We start from the raw sequence: 14,418 nt of genomic DNA, 5'->3' as shown, positions 1-14,418 counted from the left end.
GTGGCGTTTAAGACAAGCAGATGAATCCTTTTGTGCAAAAGAGAGTGAGAGAGATACTCCTATGTTGCAAGCAACCTCAGTTTCCTAAATGCCCATTCAGGATGTGTGCCCTAATTTTTAGTGCTACCCAAAGCACGTGATCAGATCCAGTAGGGCAAAATTAGTCTAAATCAGGGGTTGGCAACGTTTGGCACGCGGCTCGCCAGGGTAAGCACCCTGGCAGGCCGGGCCAATTTATTTACCTGCTGACACGGCAGGTTCGGCCGATCGCGGCCCCCATTGGCCGCGGTTCACCGTCCCGGGCCAATGAGGGCGGCGGGAAGCAGCACGGGCGATGTGCTGGCCGCAGCTTCCTGCCGCCCCCATTGGCCCGGGACGGCGAACCGCGGCCAATGGGGGCCGCGATCGGCCGAACCTGCCGTGTCAGCAGGTAAATAAACTGACCCGGCCCGCCAGCGTGCTTACCCTGGCGAGCCACGTGTCAAACGTTGCCAACCCCTGGTCTAAATGTATTGAGTAAGGAGTTTAATGCTCAAAGACTTTTGGGGTGAGATTTTCAAAAGTGCCTAAGTGATCTGGGCACAAGTCACATTGGCTTTAAGGTCCTATGTCATTTAGTAGTTTTCAAAATCCTGCCCTTGGAAACTAAAGGCAGCAGTTTCAAGCTGATGGGATTTAAGCAGGTTTTATATTGTGGATGTGTTAGCTACAGGTTGTGAACACATAGGTGTAAGATGTGCTGATTTTGCTATTTAATATCTGTGCTCAAAGGTATGTCTTGGAGTACTTAAACATTTTAAACAAGTTGTAAATAAAGTGGAATTTGCCTACCCATTTTTCTCCCCAAAAAGCCATAGCTTACTTCTTGGGTTGACCCCTGCCTGCTCGAAAGTCATGATAGTATTGTTAAATTAAAGAACAAGACCTAAATAACCCCACAGAGCATTAACCCCTTAAGCATTTCAATGATTAACATAGAAGCAATTATATAGCTGCATAATCCTCATAGCTGGTTGTTTGATAAGCAATAATGCAGCAGCCATCTAACTAGAACCCCTTAAATGGAAATTAGTCAACATCTGTACTATTAATATTGTAAAGAAGATGTAATATATAAGTAGGTAGAATGTGGTTTTATTTCCTCGTTTGCTTCATGAAGAAATCAGGATGTAATTGAATTTACATTGGTAATATAAGTAATAATTCTCTAATTTAAATATATTGGGCCAGATCCTAAGCTGTGTAAATCAGTGTAGTCCATTGAAGTCATACCTAAAAATTTGGTCTCATGCCAGTAAATTAATTTTAGTGTTAATAGGAAGAATGAATTAATGCATGAACATTAATAAATAATGTATAGAACCTAATTAGGATTTTAAATGTGCAAAATACATTACAGACATTAACTAATTAACTGGAACTTTCATAATAAGCCTAAAAATAATTGACTTCTAATGAACTGATTTTAATGTTTCTGGCTGGGATTTCCAAAGAACCCAAGGGAATTAGGTGCACAAATCCTATTGAGATTCATTGGGCTTTGGTTAGCTGAATTCCTTAGGCTCTTTTCAAAATCCCAATCTCTGTAATTTGTAGAGGGAAAAGTCAGGTCAATGAATGGAATGGATACATTCTGAAAAGAAAGCCACATGGTAAGTGTGTCCTATATGTGTCAATAGAGCCCATATGTTCAGTTGGTCCCTTGTCAAAACATCCATCCAATTGACTTGCTGCTCATCTCTTGCATCTTAGGCTTGCTCTCTTAAGCACTTCTTCCTACCAAGAGTGCATGTATAAGAAGCATAGGGAATCTCCACTGGGATCAGAACCTGAATATAAAGGACATATACATGAGTAGCTCACCTCCAATTGGAGTACCCATCAACCTCAGCGGTATCATTGAACTAAAATCAATATTCAGTAGAACCTGAGGGCACTCAACACGTCAAAAGATCAAGCCACCAGGTACCATTCCTAACCTTATTGAAGTCAATGGGATTTTTGCTATGAACTTAAATGGGAGCAGGAGCAGACCTATACTGGCTATTTAAAGGGGGCCAGGATAAGAGTAGTGAGGGAAGGGGACCCAGATCCAGGGGAAGGAAAACAGAGAATAAGGGAAGATTAATTCATCTGTCAAAAGTGGCAATCGTAAAATCAAATACCCTGATTTTCCTCTCTTTTATACCAGGTTTATACTAGTGTAACTTCCTCAGGCCAGCTCCTCAGCCACACCTGGCCACCACTCTGAGCAGCTGAGGGGGAGAGAGACAAATGCTGCACAGCTTCCACCTTTGTCCCCCTCCCATCCCAGAGTTGTGCCCAAGTTTAAATGATACCCAGCTGCAACAAAACAGCAAGAGGCTGTTCTAGCAGCTGGGGATTTCTGGAGCACAGCCAGGCTCTGACCACATCCCTTTTCCTTCGCCACGCCCGCAACACACTGGCCCTGCATCACAAGAGGGAATCCATAGGAACCCGGTTAACTAGCTTTTGTGGCCAATTTGCACCACCAGAGCAGTGCAAAGGAAACACATTTCTAGTGGGCTGGGTTTTTCTAAAGGACCCCATGCATTTAATATTTTAACAGTTCCCTCACCTCCTTCTCATTGGTCAATCCAAATTTCTTCAGGTCTATGTCATCATAATAAATGTTGTTCAAGGTGACTTCAATCTCCTGTATCTGAAATGATAAAAATCTGAAACTGTCAGTTTGTCACCAGACTTTCCTGCGTGACAATCTGATAAAGTATTTTAACAACTGAAAGGTCACAAAAGAAAGGGGAGCAAAGAGGATAAAAGGGGCCCATTTTAGAAACACTTGAACATTATTCTGTAGCTAGGGTGACCAGACATCCCAATAAAATTGGGACTGTCCCGATATTTAGGCAATTTGTCCCGATATTTTGTGGCACTCCTTTTTTTTCTTCCTCTGCCTGCGATCCACCCCCCCACCCCCATGTGTCCTGATATTTTTTTCCTCTTATCTGGTCACCGTATCTGTAGCATTCTTCCCTTTCGTTTCTGAGTCTGTTCCTGTGAAGTGCTGAGTGCCCGTCACATCCATTATCCTCATAGGAAGTGCTCTGCATTTTCTCTGCATTCTCATTTTCCCAAAACAGCTAGCTGCCCCTTCAGGCAGGTTCATATTTTACTTAGGTTATCTAGACAAATGGGCTCAGCCTGAACTTCTCAGTGGTCCCACGACTGTATTTGCTTTATGAGCTAAATATTAAATGGTGAAAAAGATACCTGTGGAATTCTCGCCAGGGTGAGCATCTGAATATTGTTGACAGTCTTCTGGTGAGAGGGTGAGTATTCCCCACAGTCAGGTGGCCCAGAAAATGCCTCAAGGACACTCTCGTGAACAGTGTCCCTTCAAAATATTGTGTGAAAGTAAAGCTCTAAAATTACTGATGAAACATTTTATTACTTGCCATTAGGCTTGTTTATCTGTAATATTTTATTTTCATTTCCTTTGTCTCTTTCTAACAACAATATAACACAGGGTTTGTACTAAGCCCTCAACTAACCAATTCCCCCTCCCACTCCAATCCCCCTAACCCTGTAATATTGCAAATCAGCATTTTATTTAAGCTATTTATTTTGCTGAGGTGCACTGTGTTCAAATATGAACTACCAAGTCCAGATCATCAGTTGGTGTAAACCCAGCAGAGTTCTGAATTGGAGCTACCCCAGTTTACACCAGCTGACAATCCAGCACTCAGCGCCTTATTTTCAGAAGTACTGAACACTCATAACTTCAGCTGAAGTCAGTGGGAGCTGTGGGTGCTCAGCAACTGAAAATCAGGCCTAGAGAATTTAAATATGGCAGTTTTAACGGTAACAAAAAGCAAGCTGGGGTTGCTTTTAGAGCACAGTCTGTGCAGTGCCTACTGCATGTGGAGGGTTGGTTGGTTTGTTTTTGAGGGAATCTAGGATAATACATTTGCCAGCAGACATGATTCAATTCAGTACGTACCATACACAGTCAAAGTCAATATCTTGACACTCGCCATAGGACCACTTGCAGAATAGTTCTGCACTTAAAACCCTGTCGGTTCGGTCAGGAATCGTGGTGTATTTGTCCCTGTGAAAGCCTTGAAATCCAGACTGTGTTGTTTTCTTAAGTTTCAGCTCTTTAATTCCAGAGATAACAAGTGGACAACCTGTGATCCAAAAATATTAGAGGGAAAAGATCAGCTCCTATTCATGCAGGGAGATGGGAACTCTGTGCTGGGGTGACGTACTGCCATACAGCATTCACTCAGAGGTGTAATTTTTTGCATTTGTGTGATATTTAGGTATTGCTCAACATTATTGTCTGCACACAGACATATGGAGCTGAGAGCCAACTTCTGTACATTAGAAGTTAGAGTGTGATCTTGAAAGGTGCTGTAGGTCCTTTCCCTAAGGAGTGGCACACTCCCAATCCAATTCCCATTAAAATCAATGGGAATTAAAGGCATTCCACACCTCACCTTTTTGATCAGTCCCTTGGCCATGTCTATGCCACAGGCTTTCTTTCACACAATGTACATCAGTATACAGACGTCAAACTTAGTATATCACTCATGTGCGTGCATACTTGGCTGCTTGCACTAGCACTGCACATACTCACCAGGACTGCTTGTGTCAATGCAAAGTGCAGTGTGCCATACACCGTTGTCTGGCACAATGCCTGTTGGGACATTTTTGCAGTGTGTTGCGGGACAGAAATGACTTGTCCACGGATCACTGAGAGGTAGGGGCCAAGTTCCCAGCATGCAAGTGTCTCCACCCCATAATGCCAGCCATATCCCATAATTTTTGCTCCTTATTTTTAAAACCCCACAATCCCGCATGGCACTTTTCGGTTTCCACCATCTCTGACAGAAGCATGGAGCCCACAGAGCTCTGCACTATTCTCATAAACATCACAAATACAGAACACATGATTCTCCTGTATTTGCAGAGGCACAGAAGTACCACACTTTAGCAGTCAGCCATACGTGTGTTCTGTGCTGAACTGTTCTCTGTGCCTTGAGCTTTGGTTGCTGTTAGGACGTGTTTGGTGTTTGCTGTCTAGTTACAGCTATGACTGTTTTCCTCAGCCTCTGAGTTATGCGGCTTTGAGTACTGTAATGCATTCTGCAATGTTTGTTGTGTACTATTAACGATAATTTTATTCTCCAAAAATAGAAAATTGAGTGGCAAAAGCAGCACAGAAAAACCATGAGCAAAAAACTGCAGGCTATGCAATACAAACTTTAAACATATATTAACAGAATGGGACTTCGAAATTGGAAAGGCGGCTAACATTTCTGTCCATTTCAGGGTACAAATATAATCCATTGTATGCCAGCTGTAGCTCTCAGAGGTCAGTGTACGTGAAGCTGTGGTTTTCCTTGCTGGCACCTGGCATGGAGTGGTAGGAATACAGATGTGGCTGTTATGCCACATGGAATGTAGGATGGTGCATGGAGCTGCTAGAATGGAGTTCTCTCAGGACTGCAAAGGGTGCGGAGTCCAGGATTTTTGGATCTGTACATCGACAGGTCTGCAAAAGCATTTGTATTTGCTACCCGAGAAGACCCATTATGTCCTGGTGCATCTCCCTCTCCTTTTCCTGGGCCTTTCTCCTGTCCACTCTCTCTTGCTTCATGCCGTCTGCCATGATGGTCCTCCAGACCCTTTGTTCATGGTCTGATGCAGCACTGGCTTGCAGGAACTTGCTGAACATGTCCTTCCTACTCCTCTTCTTTCTCCTCCTCCTCAGGATCTGGCATTCTGTGAGTGAGAAAGGTGTGCCCCTCAAGGTAGCAACAGCAGCAACTGCTGATAAAAACAGACAAATGTACCATGGATTTACAGTCACAATGGAAAGGGAAAGATAAGTTTCAAAACTCCCTCCCTTATTCCAATACAAATTTTTAATAAGACATTCTTACTGGCCCTTCAGCTTTGGAGCACCTCTGCACAGCACGATTCTCCAGCCCCAGTGATGGTGAGTATGGCCTGCCAGAGGCGAGGAGGGGTGGGTGGGAAGGTATTTTGGTTTCATGAAACAACAGACTTTCTGTCCCTATTCCATGGGTATGAGCATAGGGCAAGGGCACTGATTATTGGCACTATTTTTCTCAAGTGGTCGTAATTTTAGCTGATATCTCACTCCTGGGGGTAACAAAGGCACAGAGAGCACAGCTGCTACTGGTGTCCCAAAGCCACCCGAGCCCATATGCGGCTAGCCTATATACTGCAATGGTGCCAGCCAAACTCGTCATGGAGTGGTGGGGGAAAGGAGGAAAAGATAAGGCAGCTATCCCTAGAAACCTTTAGGGGAGAAGTGTAGAGCACCTCCATGAAAGTTTCATAGCGCTCTCTCAGGAGGGTACATAAAAAAAATATTGCTTTGCCTGCCTCCTTGCCAATGAAAGCATATACAACTCCTACCTTTGTTAGTTCTACCTTTTGCCTTTTCTTCTACAAGTTAACCAATGAAAAGATACTTGAGTCTTATTAGCTTGGGGATGGGCTGGGTATCAGCTTTAAACTTAAACATTGTAAAGAAAATGCATGAACAGACTTACCCAAGATCCCTTCCCCTTCTTCAGTTCATCCGCGCTTAGCTGATGGAACTGACTAGACTGCGGCAGAATCTCAAACAGGTCATGGCTTGGGGCATGGCTGGAGCCTCCCCACTGCACCTTCCCACTTCTTCTCCACCTGCTCACTGTTCAGGGCTGGGGTCTCTGTCTCAGGCTCCTCCAAAGTAGCCATGGTGGTCTGCAGCGTGCGGGTAGGGTCTTGGCCAAGTATACCATACATCTCATTGTAAAAGGAGCAGCTCAGCACCAGATCAATTGTTGCGTTCCCTGTCCTTGTGGTATACCAGGTGCTGTTACTTTGCTTTCATGCAGCACTGCTCCTGGTGCCCATCATACCTCTTAGCCTGCTGGTAGAGGTCCATGTTTCTATGGCTGGTCTGTAGCTGTGCTTGCACAACCTCTTCTCCCCACACCCAGGAGATCCAGTATCTCCTGTCTACTCCAGGCAGGAGCATGTCTAATGTATAGACCCAATATGGTCAGCTGGGCAATAAGGAAAAGGCATTTCAAAAATTTGTGAAGCGGGGACAGCTTCCAGTCTCTGTGATCCACAGGCAGCGGCGTTCACAATTGTGACCAAAGTGGTCTGTGTCGCAGGGAATAAGGCGTTGTGGGACAGCTGCTGGAGAATTTTAGGGTCAAGCCAGGTCACATAGTGTCTACACTCCCACTGCATGACCATGGTTCATCCTGCTCAGAGAGATGGTTTTACTGCGTCACTGTAATGGAGTGCTTATGTTAATGGGAGACACATGCACAAATAGGTTGATGCAAGGGGGCTTATGTCGAGCTAACTTTGTAGTGTAAACAAAGCCTTAGACAGAGCTAGGACTTGTTTCAGCTCTCATTGAAGGCAATGGAAGGACTCCCATTGACTTGAATGGGAACTGAATTGAGCCATAAGTGATGTGGCCTAAGAGAATGATGAGGTCATTTTTTTCCTAAGTAACAACAGGGAGTATTGTAGGAAATCTACTATATATAGACTGGAACCCTTTTGAAAGTCCCTCTTTCACATCTATCTCAGTGTGAGTTCTGCATGTGTTCTATTTGGAGGCAAGCAGCCAATGTGAACTCTTGCCGTTTGGATAACTTGCAGACATTGTTTTTTGTACACGCAGCTTCAAGTTGACAGTAGGTACTTTCAGTTTTGACCGCTACATCTAAAACTTATTACCGCAGATGTGAGGATCACAGCTTTCTTCTGAATACCAACCAGATTTCTTGACTTTTTATTTGAGAAGCTCTTTTGGATGATCACACTGGAAAATTTCATGTGTCTAATCCTTTGGATTACACTGATAACTGAACATTTAACTTTTGTTTCCCTAGGCACTAGAAAAATATTCTGAGCAAGAGAAGCTAGTTTTTTGTTTGGTCCCAGGTAACAATCAAATCTGTTTCATGTGTGTGAATGGTTGCTGTGTCACAAATCTTTCTATTAAGATACTTGAGAGTTATCACTAGTGACAGTTCAGATGTATTTAATTTTTTTAAGCATTGGAAAAGCACATGCCCCGCATACATAGCAATATCACGTCTGTATGGAATGTGAAACCAGCCTTGTGACTACACCCAGATGTCTCCAAAACTGAGACGCTACAGGTCCAAAAGGGAGTCTACTTTTCTACACCTGGTAAGGATAAATTTCCTTCTGCTGGCTCAGGAGATTGGCCGGGAGATGTAGTCTTTCAAGGTGCTTATGCTCTGAAAAGTGATTGTATAAAAATGGCATCATGAGTAGGGATGGTTGAAAGTTTTCCATCAAAACTGTTTTTTTGACAGAAAATTGAGGTTTTGTCAAAACAAAATTTTTCATGAAAAGTATCTGCTTTCCATACAAAATATTGCTTCTGTTGAAAACTTTTCGCTGAAAACCAAAAAATATATATATTTTTTACTAACATTTGACATTTTTATTAGGAAAAAAAAAATCTTCTGACCAGTTCTGATAACGAATTTTCATACTTATTCTATGTCAGTGATTTTCACACTATGTTTGGCCAGTTGAAAAAATAGCATTTCCTAGCTGCCAGCTTTGTGTAGAATCTGAAAGGCAAGCTGGGTTCTTTCTGACTGTGAGTTTTTTAATAACATAGATTCTGCGGCTGGATTTTAATTAATAATTCTGATGATAATGTGCAAGCCAAAAGAGGCTCCAATTCACTCTCCCTTACTTGTATTAGCTCTTTCCTTTATAAGACAATATTTAAAGAATAGCCTGTAATAGAATTTCTTAATTTTAAAAAAATGGCCACTTGATACAGGAGATATTTAAAATGGATTGCCACATCTGAAATAATAATCACATTTTATTTTGCAGATACAGATCTCCTCTCATTTTTATTCTTGGCATTCTTTTTGTTGTTGTCTTAAACTTGTTTAAGGAGTTCTATCTCTAATTTCCAGGGGATTCCCCTCTATTTCATACCAGGACATTGGAGCAATTAAAGAAAAGACTGCCCTCAGTAATACTTCCCAGGTTTCATACAGAGCCTTATGCATGCTGGGACAGGACTTGAGGAGTTTAGTCAGTGCTGTTAAGTAATCATGCACTGGAGGCGCATGAGCAACGAATCTCCTAATTTATGTATTTTACTGTCAAGTATCACTGCCTCAGTTTAAGGAGCTCCCCTATAACCTGGGATATAGATGTTTTATATATCTATTGTTTTAAGCCAGAGGTCCCAAAACTGTGGCGCGTGCCCCCCTAGGGGGCATGGAGGAACATTGTGGGGGACCCGGCAGGACCCAGACCAGCTCCCACAAGGGGCGGGGAGGGAGCACCACCCAGTCCCTCCCCCCCCCCACCCCTGCTCTGGTCCTGCCCCAACTGCATCCCCAGCTCCTGGCCCTGCACCTGGCCCTGGCCCCAGCCTCAGTGCAGCTCCGCTCCCGGCCCTGCGCCAGCTCCCAGCCTCAGCTGCTGGCCGCAGCTCTGTTCCAGGCCTGGGGCCAAGACCAGGAGTGGAGCTGCACCTGGCCACGGGCCCAGATGATGCCGGACCCCACCGCAGCCCAGCTGCGGCTCTGCTCCTGACCCCGCCATGGCCCCAGCCTCGGACCCCATATCCCTGTCTATGACCCCCCCCACTCCGTGGCCCTGGCTCCAGAGGGGTCAGGCTGGTGGGCACTGATGGGATAAGAGGGGTGCGACCCTCAAAATTTGGGGACCACTGTCTTAAGCTCATTACAGTGGGTGACTGAGCACCTATGCAATGTTTATTGAAAGATAAAATACCTTATTTTATGCTATCAGTATATATAGGTTTTATGTTTTCTTTTCAGTTGCCAGATATTGAATCAATTAAATTAACCAAGACCTTTATTGACTCACAATAGCTCTGTGCTTGTTAACGTTCGATATGTTGATAATGAAATATGCTTATGATTATATTAATTCTCAGAGCTCTTTTTACTAGCAGAGTGAAAGGGTGAAATGCAAGGATTGCCTGAAGTAAATTTCAAAGTCTAGTTAATAGGTGTGTAGGAGGAACATTAAAGATAGAGACAATTATCTTGCAAGAAATTAAAAAGGAAATAGTTGAAAACCATCTCTGGTGTTACTCCTCACCTATGCAGGAAATCCAGAGAAAACTATTAAAGGGCTGCATGATAGCGAGACTGAAAATTGAAGGTAAGTCATTTTGGTGAGTTCTGGTACATGCTTTTTGTTTGCAATCTCTCATAGGGTGCTCCCTCCAGCATGACCTTTTGTGGCCCTGTAGGTGCAGTACACTCAGCACCCCCTCAGGTTCTTTCAATCAATTATCCAGACTTGGATTGGTTCAAAACATGTACCCCCTTCATGGGATCTAATTTATTAAGTCTGTCTATGGACGGTAACTTACTTCACTGGTGACCATAAGTCACCCCACTCTGGGTTCATACAAGAGTCCTGGTCAGCTCTTGTTCTTGTTCAAGAGTTCCCACCCAACCTCCACCCGTACCCTCCCTTTAAGGACCTGGGGTTGTGCTTCAGATGGTCACTTTCTCAAAACAGGAATCCTCAGCTCTCTTCCTTGGAGCTGGGTTGTAAATGTAACCCTTCTGCCAGGCAACAGCAACAAGGGCCAGGTTCAATATCTGGGGGTTCTGTTAACATTACAAAACAGAACTGTCTTGAGCCCTCACCCAGAAATCTGGGAAAACTAAACGCCATACCTGGGTTCTGCTAAGAGATAATATTTCCCCACTCGCAAGCACTAAGTCTGTCTATAGCAAAAGGAAACTTTTATTAAAAGGAACAGGGAACTTAGTATTAATTTGGGAAAAAACTGCAACAAAGTTTCAGAAGTATGCACGCCATACGTAAATACTCAACCCACAGTATTGTGGGCAGTATCCTTTGCCTGAGTTTCTGACCTTGCTTTGTGAAATTCTGACAAATGTCCCTTTAACACACTACTCCCCTTTCCTTCTGCTGCACCCTGCTCATGGTTGGTCATCCAAAATCAGTGACATCCCCAAATTCAGGGGTGCATTCACAATGATTCACCTCCCACCCCAGAAAGGGTGTGGGTGTCAAGCAATGCCTCTCCTGCTGCCACTGCTCACCATCGCTGATGATGATGGCCACCACATTTACTGCTGCTCACTGTCCCCTCTTCCTCTAGCTGTGATGTAGTGTTCTGAGGTTACACTGCTTAGCCCAGTTCTTAGTGGTATCAGTGGGTAGTGGGGAACCTCACTTCTGCTGCATCCTCTGTGTTATCTTCCATTACAACACTATCCCCACACCAGGTCTAAGGCTCAGCCCCCAAAACTGCTCATCAGTGATTTCAACTCCTGTGATCATTGAACAGAAACACAGTCTCTAATTTGATCTGATCAGCTCTGTCTTTAAACACCAGAGGGAAAGGATCAAATGGTATCTAGGACTCTTTAAACAAAGTCTGCACCACCACCGGTTATCCCATCACCCGCTCATGTTCACGTGGATTTGGCATCACTACCTCCTGCTTGTGAGTGAAGTGCAAGTAAGGGTGGCCCCCTCAGCTGAGGCATGTTGGTTCAGTTCTGCTGCCCTTTAGTCGTACAATAAGGATTACATTTCATTACCCCTTCACTCAAGACTACAGTGCATTTTAACCCAGAACAGCTGGAATTGATCACTTTGGCAAAGCCAGTATGTCTGCTGATTGCCTAGGCACAATAGGTGTGTCTATGCAAATGCCATCTGCTTCTGAAGTACTTTCCCCCAGTTCATCAATAGATGGCAGTGGAGAGAGCTCACTCAGGCCCTGGCTCACATTAGGTAGCCAGCCCCTCCGTCTCTCCTTAAACAGGAGTTCCCACTCTCATCCTTGGAGCTGGGTTGTACTTTAGCCAGGTTCTCCATCAGCTGGCTTCTTTTCCCCCAATTAGTCCTTGGGCTCAGTGTGTTCAGCAGGTCAGTCCTCTCCATCTGCTATCTGCCCTACTATGAGGGAGGAGGCAGAATTTATGCTGGTCCTCTTCTCCCAGTTCATCCGCAATTGGTTCTGTGAAATGATAACTTTGCCCCACCCACTCTGCAAGGCTCCTGTGCCCTTAAAAACAGCGTGATGGCATTTCCTCCCAAGCACCATTTATTCCTGGCACTGCTTCTGCTCTATCAATGTCTCCTAGGTCCTTGTATATACATTGGACCGTTCAAAATCTTAAAAGGCAATGCCACGTAACAGGGATGGACTGACCCCGTAGGCACCTCGATCCTTAAGGAACAGACTGCTCCCTCACACAAACATTCACAGCTTTTATGCATGTGGTGTACAAGGTTTGATGATGAGTCTTTAGACACTGAAAAATATGCAATACTATCACTGTATTAAAAGCAGGAGCTTTTCCAGAAAATGATATAAACTCTTTAATTTCATTCAGGTTTCTTTTTTCATTTCCTTGTAGAAGTTAAGAAAGGATGTGGAAACCCAAGTCAGAGTTGCTCATGCTGCCAAAAATGTGGCATTGGTTAAATGTCCTCCGGATCATAAAACATCTCTTCCTATAGAAAATTCAGGCCAAAATTCACTGGAAATTTGTCTCTGATGCTGCCTGTTCTACTGGTAGAAATACTAGAAAAAACACTCAGAATGAGCCTTTCAGAGCTCTTTGCTGTTCACAGAGGAAATGAGTTGTGCCAAGATACAAGGAGACATGCTAGATAACTCATAGAGGGGCCTTCCAATTCTAACAACCCTGTGAACCAGGAAGGGGGCTTGATGGGTCATAAGACTGGTAATGAGCTACAGAGCCTTTCATCTCTAGATTATGAATTTGAATACAGCCTCAGTCAGTAGCAATTAAAAGTTGTTAATATCTGATGATTGTTCAGTACTAAGGAGCCTATTGTTACTATTTCTATCTCAGCAGTGCCTAGAAACTCCAATCCCATTGTGCTTAACACTGTAGTGATCTCAGTCCAGTTCCTGGCATTACAGCCTCATGTTACATAAAACAAAATTTGGATTTAACTGGCATTCTTGAGGGCAGTCACAGCAATGAGGTTGAATTTTTAGATTCAAATAGTAGCTAGATATCTAACACATTAGTTTACATATGTAGGTGCAGCTTTAAATCCTACATTACTTGAGCACTCCAAAACTCTCATTGAACTCAGTGGGAGTTTTGGTGATGCAAGGAATTCAGAATTTGTGCACACACATTTTAGTGTTTACACATGAAAAATTGCTTGCACAGAGATATGGGTGCAACGTTAGAGGTTATGCTGAGGTCCTCTAGCAGCCGGACCTAATTTGTAATGCAGAAATTGAATCTTTTTAGAAGCAAAGCCAACGTATATTCATGGGGTTTTACAGTGTTACTGTAAATTAGTCAGTTGGACTAAAATATTACATGTTTGGGAGTGTACTGACTGTTAGAGGAACACTAAAATTCAGACTATAGGCTATACAATGATGTATTAGTGGAAGCCGGTCATTTTCAGAAGCCAGTTCAGGCCTGTGAGTTTATGTAATAGTAATGCTTTGTGAACAATTTGTAATTATTATGAGTTTAGGAGAACTCTATAAATATAAGGCTGGATTCTGCTCACCCATGATTCAGTGAGCAAGGACAAAGGATCAAACCTATCTTAAAAACTTTGAGGTGCCCCTTTCTTTGTTTTAGCACTGTGGAGAATCTTTGATTATGTTCTAAGCCTTTAACTCCTGCAGTCATCTCTAAACCTGTGTTTGTCTTTAATCAATAGAGATATTAAGGAAGGAGTAATGATTCTGAAGGAAAATTAGCAATTATTTTCTCACCATTCTGACACTGTTCGGCTTCACAAAAGCGAATTCCTTCAGGAACACAGATAAAGGAATGGACATGGGGAATTCCATTCTACAGATTTAAAACACATTTGTAAGTAAAACTGTAATGCATTGTAATATAACTTTTAAAAAATGAACTGAGAAAGAAACATCCAGAAAAACACATTAGTATTTTTTAGAACTGTCGAGTAATTGCAGTTAAATCACGCGATTAACTCAAAAAATGAATCGCGATTAAAAACATGAATTGCAATTAATCGCAGTTTTAATCACACTTTTAAACAATAGAATACCAATTGAAATTTATTAAATATTTTGGATGTTTTTCTACATTTTTATATATATTGTATTCTGTGTTGCAATTGAAATCAAAGTGTATATTATTTTTTATTACAAATATTTGCACTGTAAAAATGATAAACAAAAGAAATAGTATTTTTCAATGCACCTTATACAAGTACTGTAGTGCAATCTCTTTGTCATGAAAGTGCAACTTACGAAGTAGATTTTTTTTGTTACATAACTGCACTCAAAAACAAAACAATGTAAAATTTCAGAGCCTGCAAGTCCACTCAGTC

General features: G+C 42.9%; 1 protein-coding gene across 1 annotated transcript in view; it reads right to left on the bottom strand.

Annotated features, from left to right (window-relative positions):
- Positions 1-450: 450 nt before the first annotated feature.
- LOC117882030 (uricase-like) overlaps positions 451-14,418 on the bottom strand; it is a 29,727-nt gene continuing 15,759 nt past the window's right edge. Inside the window, exons 4-8 of the mRNA XM_034779984.1 lie at positions 13,832-13,910; positions 3,983-4,169; positions 3,253-3,376; positions 2,600-2,683; positions 451-1,829 (exon numbers count right to left, since the gene is read on the bottom strand). Coding sequence (XP_034635875.1) covers positions 1,749-1,829; positions 2,600-2,683; positions 3,253-3,376; positions 3,983-4,169; positions 13,832-13,910 — 555 coding nt within the window. The 3' untranslated portion in view covers positions 451-1,748. The remainder of the gene's footprint in view (positions 1,830-2,599; positions 2,684-3,252; positions 3,377-3,982; positions 4,170-13,831; positions 13,911-14,418) is intronic.

This window comes from Trachemys scripta, chromosome 8 (assembly GCF_013100865.1).
Source record: "Trachemys scripta elegans isolate TJP31775 chromosome 8, CAS_Tse_1.0, whole genome shotgun sequence".
Taxonomy (NCBI): domain Eukaryota; kingdom Metazoa; phylum Chordata; order Testudines; family Emydidae; genus Trachemys; species Trachemys scripta.
This window is presented reverse-complemented; position numbering and strand designations above follow the sequence as displayed.